This window comes from Cimex lectularius, unplaced genomic scaffold (genome assembly GCF_000648675.2).
Source record: "Cimex lectularius strain Harlan isolate CLEC.00 unplaced genomic scaffold, Clec_2.1 scaffold69, whole genome shotgun sequence".
Taxonomy (NCBI): domain Eukaryota; kingdom Metazoa; phylum Arthropoda; class Insecta; order Hemiptera; family Cimicidae; genus Cimex; species Cimex lectularius.
This window is the reverse complement of record NW_019392630.1, coordinates 461,014-468,550: the sequence shown is the minus strand read 5'-3', so window position 1 is coordinate 468,550 and position 7,537 is coordinate 461,014. Positions and strand designations below refer to the sequence as shown.

General features: G+C 31.4%; 1 protein-coding gene across 1 annotated transcript; it reads right to left on the bottom strand.

Annotated features, from left to right (window-relative positions):
- Positions 1 to 3,409: 3,409 nt before the first annotated feature.
- On the bottom strand, positions 3,410 to 6,538 carry LOC106670351 (CDGSH iron-sulfur domain-containing protein 3, mitochondrial). Its single transcript, XM_014400596.2, has 3 exons — positions 6,358 to 6,538; positions 3,941 to 4,114; positions 3,410 to 3,640 (listed from the first exon to the last, which is right to left on the bottom strand). The coding sequence occupies exons 1-3, from the start codon at positions 6,439 to 6,441 to the stop codon at positions 3,467 to 3,469; spliced, it is 432 nt and encodes a 143-aa protein (XP_014256082.1). The 5' UTR covers positions 6,442 to 6,538; the 3' UTR covers positions 3,410 to 3,466.
- Between the last annotated feature and the right edge of the window lie 999 nt (positions 6,539 to 7,537).

Here is a 7,537-nt window from a genome sequence, read left to right as displayed (position 1 = left end):
AAATATATAATTAAAGGTGAAAATTTTCTTATATTTATTTTCAACAATATTTTAGTACTTGTTACATAAATTGTTGAATTATATTTTATACAAATTATGTACTCTTTAATGGCTGTATATCATTTAATATGAACATGTTACATTATCAAAAAATATCATGGCATGACTTTTCTCCGACTTAATTGTATAATTGATCTAGAAAATTTGAAATAGTGATGCTTTATAGAAATCACTACTTTGTCAAGACAAACTTAGTTTTTCTTAATTGCCAAACAAATGCAGCATATAAAAATATAATACAGATCATTTTATGATATAGTTATTATTGAGAAAGAAAGAAAAACTTAAAAAGGTAAAAATTGTTATTTATTTTTGTTGTTTACTATTATGTGGTTTAAATTGTTGTCAAAATGTAAAACTAAAACAATTTTCAGAAAAGTGAAAAACCACTGGTGTTATAAAAATTAAAATATTTTCTATAAAATTTATACTTTTTAAAATATTTTTTTAAATCTAACCCTGTCCCAATAAGAACTAGTAGAAATACTGATAATAATTATTAATATTCTATTTTTATGTTTTTTATTTCCATTAAAACTTTTAATTTTATTATTTTACATATTTCAAAGCTTAATTATTGGTAAGATCTGTGGGATACTAAAAGTGTCTGACAAACAGACAGTGAGGAGAGGCAGACCAAAATGATCAATAATGACCAAAACTAATACTGGTTTGCTAACTATGATTTAAAATGTTGATAAACTTTGATTTCGATTTAATATATCAAATTATTTTTAATATCTACAATCCAATGTCCAATATTATTGTTAAACTGGCCCAGACCAAAATTATCTCAAAAGCCTAATTCTAAGTCTAAAATCAAAGCTGAATTATGCAACTTTCAGTTATATAGTTACTCCAAAACTCTATTACTTATAAGTCAAAAGAAATTTTAAATAAAAGAATTTACTGATGTTAGAATCTTTTTTAAATTGCAAGTATGATTAGTTTTCTGAATAGATCCATTTTAATCTCAAGTATGCCGTATGCATAAAGATATCTAGTTGTTCTAAGGATGACGATTTTTACTATATTATTGAACACAAGGTTTGCTTTAACATCGCCAACTTCAAATTTATCATTATTTCAACTACCCTTGTTATAACACTTTTTTCTTTTCCTGGATCACTATTCACTGGTGATTTTCCACTGTGTGCTAGATCTATTATGAAATTTCTTTTTCTTTACTTCGTTTCTATACCACAGAAAGTGCACTAAGGTAGTTAAGCACTTTCTGGAATGCCTCCTTGCTTGCACTGTGTTAGTGTTGCCTTTCTGAAGTGGCTGAACCATTTCTGGGTTAGCACTTTGCATTCACATTTGACATGTTCAAATGTATCTGCTGTTTTACGGCCAGCATAGAGGACTAATATTTTCCTTAATTCTTGCCTATTGAGCAAGAGAGAGGGAGAAAGAGAGTGAGGGAGAGAGAGAGAAAGAGAGGGAGGGAGATAGAGAGAGAAAGAGAGGGAGGGAGAGAGAGAGAGAAAGAGAGAGAGGGAGTGAAAGAGAGAGAGAGTGAGAGAGAGAAAGAATTTTGTTGTACTAGTCAAAAAGTTGAGAAACTTCTTTGATTGCTTGAATCCTGGTGAATTTATCCAGTGTGTGGTCATTTTTTCCTCTAGCTATTTGTTCAGTACTGCTTTGGGGTGTGCCAATATGCAGTTCAGGTACACAGGGTACAAATGCTGCTACTGCTTTTGATAGTTTGTCAGCCTGTTTGTTGCCTTCAACCATATGTACTGGCACTCACATAAAAGTTACCTGATTCATTTCTAGGTTTTCAGTTGAGGGTGGAGGAGTCAGTGCTGATTGGTATCCTGAGAATAACTGTGCATGTTTTAATGTCTTTTTAAGCATTTTTTGTGCACAGTTCTATTGCATGGATCTCCACTTGGATGGTGTTGGCCCTAGAGGTTTCGCTATGACAAAATTTGAGCCAACTCCTACCCGCTCTCTCCATGTTCCATTTTATATCCATCTGTATACCATAATGAGGCACATCTATTACTTCAGGATTTTTATTCTTCATTTTTTTTCCTTTTTAATGAGGGTTCACAACCGAGGTCTTATCAGTCCTCGGGATGTCAATGTTTTTGAAAAAAAGCCCGTTTCTAAGTATGATGGATTACCGTTTCAACGCCGTAACTGTTGCGACTTAATTTGAAGTTATTCCAAAATCTTGAGATGCGGTCTGGCAGTTAATTTGAAGTATTAAAAAAATGGTATAATGAAATAAAAACAGTTTAAAAGGAAAATTTTATCTCAACCTGGGTAGTGAAAAGGTAAATTCAGTAACATGGTTTCTTTGGCAAAAATCAGGAAAAAACTTTTGAAAAAAATTGCGATCAAGTTACTCATTATGTAAATCATACTTACATAGATTAAATATTAATAGCTCACCATTATACAAAACATGTAAGGTAGTTTAAACATGTTAATCCACATAGTGCAGAAAGGAAAATAATGCTTGAGGAAATTACAAGACTAGTCTACAATCCATTCAATTGTACATACCTTTTAAGCTTAGGCATAGAGTCAATCTATAGATGAATATTTAAGTTTATAAACTCAGTTAATAAACAATTTTAACAAGAAATGTTCTCCCCTGTAAATATGAACTGTAGTAGAACTTGAGTAGACAGTTCTGCTGGCAGTTGCTGGGGGTGACTGGCGGCCCTCAGGGATTAACAATGTAAACCCAGACAGATCTATCAAAATGAGTCTTGCATGGAGAAAAGGATAAATAAAATTAAACAGTTGTCGCAAGAGGGACTCGGTGATGCCTTGGGCAGATCCGGGCTGGTTACTGCCCTGTGATCGCACGGGCAGGACAGCATGTTAAAAAAAAAATAACAGAAAATTGAAAAAGTGGATGTGGCTGAAAGCTGATGCAAAAAACTACACTTTTGTATGCCATTCCCTGGGTGTATGTATACAATGGTGGCAATCCCTGTGCCACTTTCAATCATCCATTGCTGAAGTTAGGCAAGTATGTATTGCCTCTTGTAATGAATGTTAAGACATGTGAATCTTGGTAATTTTTTTAATTGGTTCTGTACTTTTTTCCAAGGTCCTTGGTCACCAAACTAGAGTTTGTTATGCACCAACTGTTGTTCAACAGAGCTATTAGGCTATTTAAACACATTACTATTGTGCCTGCCATTTCTACATATATAACAATAAAATACTAACATTTGACTAAATATCTTTCTTCTATAAGACATAAACCACATCATAACAAATTACAATTATTTTTAAAGTTAGTAATACACATGATCTACATTAATTTTACACATGTAAAGAAGGCCAAAACCAATAATAGAAAATTATGTTTTATTGTTCAATATTTAAATCACAAATTTAATTAAATAAGTCTAAAACAATCAAAATAAAATGATTACATTTATTTTTTTAATGCTTGGATATCATCTCTTTTGTGAGTTCCATCACAAAATGGCCTGTGCGATGTCTGCTTACAATTGCACAACCAGTAGTCTTTTTCTTCATCCACTTGGAATTTGATTGGTCTTTGTTTTATCTTAAGATATGGGTTTTTATGACTTCCATCGCACAACGGCTGAAACATAAAAGTAGTTGTCTTTTTTTTCTGTTTGAGCTTTTTAGTAAATCCATTATATTTAGTGGTCTGATTGGCCAAATTACTTCTTTCAATTAATTAATCTGTTTATGTAAGGCTCTGGTTAAAATGAAAAAGCTAGTGTCACAAGCGGGATTTGAACCCACGACCTTCAGCTCAATATGCCGCTGCTCAAACTACTTGAGCTATTGTGACTTCGATCCACACGGACACCAACTCCTCATCTCAACCTACAACCTTTCGAATTTTTAGTAAAGTAAATATTTCAAAGAAATGAACCTGGTTTTTGCTGTGGCCACAGAGGCACCACATATAAGTTTTCTCTGGTGAGAGTCGCATTTTAAAAGGTTTCTTGTCATAGATCACGCCATTTTCCGTCTGCCTACTAGCCGTATAAAAATCCTCCAAAAGATTTTTGGGAAGTTCACTTTCACCTTTGCTCGAATAAGATCTCTAAAATGTTTAACATATTTTAAATGAACATGAATAAAGTTATAAACATAGATTATGAAATTTTTGGACTGAGGTAAACAAAATTTTCTAGTTTAAATAAATAACTTTTAATATACTATTAGTAAGAAAAATTAAGAAAAAATGTTTTGTATTTTCTTTTTAATATAAACTTCTGAGGAATAAAAACATTTACAACATAAAATGCAGATGATTTAACAGAAATAGAACAACAATTGCTGTTTATTTATTTTTTTTTTAATAATTATCATTTACTGTAATAAATTCATGAGTAAAATAGACCTTTACAATGGCCAGTGCCCATACAATTAAAAAATGGTGGAAAACTGAGATAGCAATCTGCCGAATCTGTATTGAAATGACAGACCTCAATATGTTCTATGTGACTGCAACGCATTAGCCCGAAAAAAGGTTCAGTCACTTTGTAAAGGCATGGAGAATCTTGGGAAGGAATACACCATCTTTAATGTAGTAATTTTTGTCTTACATTAATTATTTTTTAATAATTGTTCATATTATTACTGGTTATTGTTACTGGTCGAAGGCAGGGTGCGCTGTACCTTTGTGTATGTATTAAGTGAATTAAGCTTTCCTACTATAATACTGAATAACTTGAAATTCATTTTTAATGAACTTTCAAATAAGTTGATGGGTAGGAAATCCTATTGTGGAAAAGACAATTGATTTCCTACCCATTATCTCACTATGGAGTTCCACAAAATCAGGATGTACTCCATCAAAAAATAGCTTTCAAATCATTAAAATAATCATAAAATTTTCTATTAAAAAAAAGTCTGTAGTTTGGTTGTTTACAATTTTCCTATCTTATCAATCCTATCCCATTAAGTTTTACACTTTATGTTTAATTACATTATAACAATTACACAATTTTCATGAAAACAAACCTTTCAATGATGCGTGACATGACAAGGATAGTTTTTAGTTAGATCACTCGAAGACCTCAACCATATCATTTTGTCATTTTATCTCTATTTTATACACTTGGCAAAAAGTTTGTGAGGGTTTAAAGGTTTTAAGTTACAAGTAAAGTTACAAGTTAGTAGCCCAATTATGCCCTTACAAAAGTTTCGGTCCCGGGAGATAAATAAATGCAGATCATTTTCCAAATGTTGGCAATTATCGAACTCCCAGTGAGATGCAGCTAGGTCTGGAGAGTAAAGAGAGTGTGGTATGACTTCCGAATCAAGCTTCATTATCACCGCATTCTCAGAAGCAAACTTTTTGAACTACTTTTAAACAGTGCACTCACTTATTGTTTCATCACCAAAAGTGCAAATTTTACAAGCTAAGTTCAGGCGCCCTAGTACTGAGCTTAAATTCATACAAGCAATCGCAAATTATGGGGTTCAAAGCCGTGAGAAAGAAAATATTTTATTATTTACAGTGAAACATTCAAGACACTTTTTCTTTATTAACTGACACATTATTCTCTTCGTATTATATAACATAAATACCGATGTAAATATTACTGTTGATTAGCGCTACTAAAACAAAAAATGAAAAACCACACAAAATTTGGTGGTTACTTGATAATTATTATAATTGTCAGTGATGATGGCTACGTACAGAATTTTGTTAAAAAATAAATATTTATTAATTTATAAATATTAAATATTAAAAAAATATTTATGAATTTTAATCACAAGAACATGATCAATCAATGCTCAATACAATTATAAAATGGCTCAACATTTTATCATGTTTTTTTTTCCTTTTCCTTCTTACCAATATACTAGGATATGGGACGAAGTGGTTAGGGCGTCTGATTCATATTTTCTCTACTAATGGTTCTGGGTTCAAATCCCGGCATAGCCTTTGGCTTTTTAATTGATAATTATACGAAAGAAGTTTTGTAAAGTGATTTGAACCTTTGTCGACAACTCCCGAACCTTAAGCCCTCACATTGACAGGAATTATTTTACTTAATACTTAAAATATTTTTCCCCACCAACAATATAAAAAGTAATTAATTAAATGTCAGTTTTAAATAAATTTATAGTGGAAAAAGTTCTGAGTAGGATTTTATTAACGATGAGTCCTTATGCAGAAACAATTTTTCTATCAGACAATACCCAGCAGTATCTGTAAGTTAAAGCTTTCCACATAAAACAATTACATAGCAAAATTAATTAAAAAATTTATAAACTGTAAGTCATCAACTAAATAATAAAAATTGGATTCAGTAAAAAAAATCAAAAACTCACTTTATTAATTAATAATGTTGTTCGCGTATTAAAAATGAGGCGGTTCAACTTGGGCACGCTGTAAAACAGATGTCTACTTGTCATTTTTTTTTTATTATTATTATTTAATTAAATATTTATACTAATGTAAGAAAATGCAAAAAGCTTGGAAAGGCGACTGTTAACCGTTATCAGCACGAAACCTACAAAGTACAAATGATAATTTTTTCCAGGCTTTTTAACCGCTGCAATTCAAACTTCACTCATTCATTATCCGCGTTTGTATAAAATACAAAAATAACATCAATATTTTTGATACAATATTACGAAAACTGTATTTTTTCTGACAATATTTACAATGCTTCTAAAGATATTAAGACTATTACAAAGTGGATTGTCTTATGTTGAAAGACATCAAATAGACTCCTTCGTACTAACCTTGATATTTTAATATTTTTAGTTCCACTTATATAGCATATTGGAAGAATATTACTGAAATCTAGGGTGTATATATAACCAATATGCCATCCTGGGGTTTATTCCTGTTTTTGCTTTATAAGTTTTGAACAACTGGTACTGGAGGACTGTCTTGTTATGAACATAAACCATCACTAGGTCTAAGCCAAATGACCTGGGAGCAAAAGCTCATATGCACAAATCATTTGGCAATCTAGATTAAGGGTAATAGTGATTAAAATATTTTTTGAATGGACGTCAGACTTATGAAATTTCTTTTCTTAAGTAAGACCTTGAATTTATGTAGTATGTTCCGTTTTCTCCTTTTGAACCTTTCATCAGTGGTACTTAGTTCTTTCAAGACAGTTAAGGCCTCATCTTTTATAGTGGGTGCTTTTAGCTTTAGCTACCATCTTCTTGTAAAGGATATTAGAGATCTTCTCACTCCTTTCTGTAATATTTAGGGTGTTTTGTATCTGATTTGACAGTGTCATCAAATTTATTATTGTTATTAATTTTAATTTTATACACATCCCACATGCATTACCTTGGGTTCCACCTAGACTCATGCTTCATGTGGAATCAGCACATATGACTGAAACAACAAGGCCGAAATAGACGCTACAGTCTACTCTACAAACTTATAGGAAGACAATCCAAGCTATTGATGAAAAACAAACTTACAGTTTACAAATTAAATTTAGACATGCAGAATAAAATTGCGGGGAACTGCTAAACCTTCCAA

What these genes read in the sequence shown, in the direction of transcription:
- LOC106670351 (XM_014400596.2), bottom strand. Translation starts at nt 6,441, where the DNA reads ATGACAAGTAGACATCTGTTTTACAGCGTGCCCAAGTTGAACCGCCTC. An exon ending in CAACATTATTAATTAATAAA is followed by an intron (nt 4,115 to 6,357) that starts GTGAGTTTTTGA and finishes TAAACATTTTAG; the next exon opens with AGATCTTATTCGAGCAAAGG. An exon ending in GTGGCCACAGCAAAAACCAG is followed by an intron (nt 3,641 to 3,940) that starts GTTCATTTCTTT and finishes TTTATGTTTCAG; the next exon opens with CCGTTGTGCGATGGAAGTCA.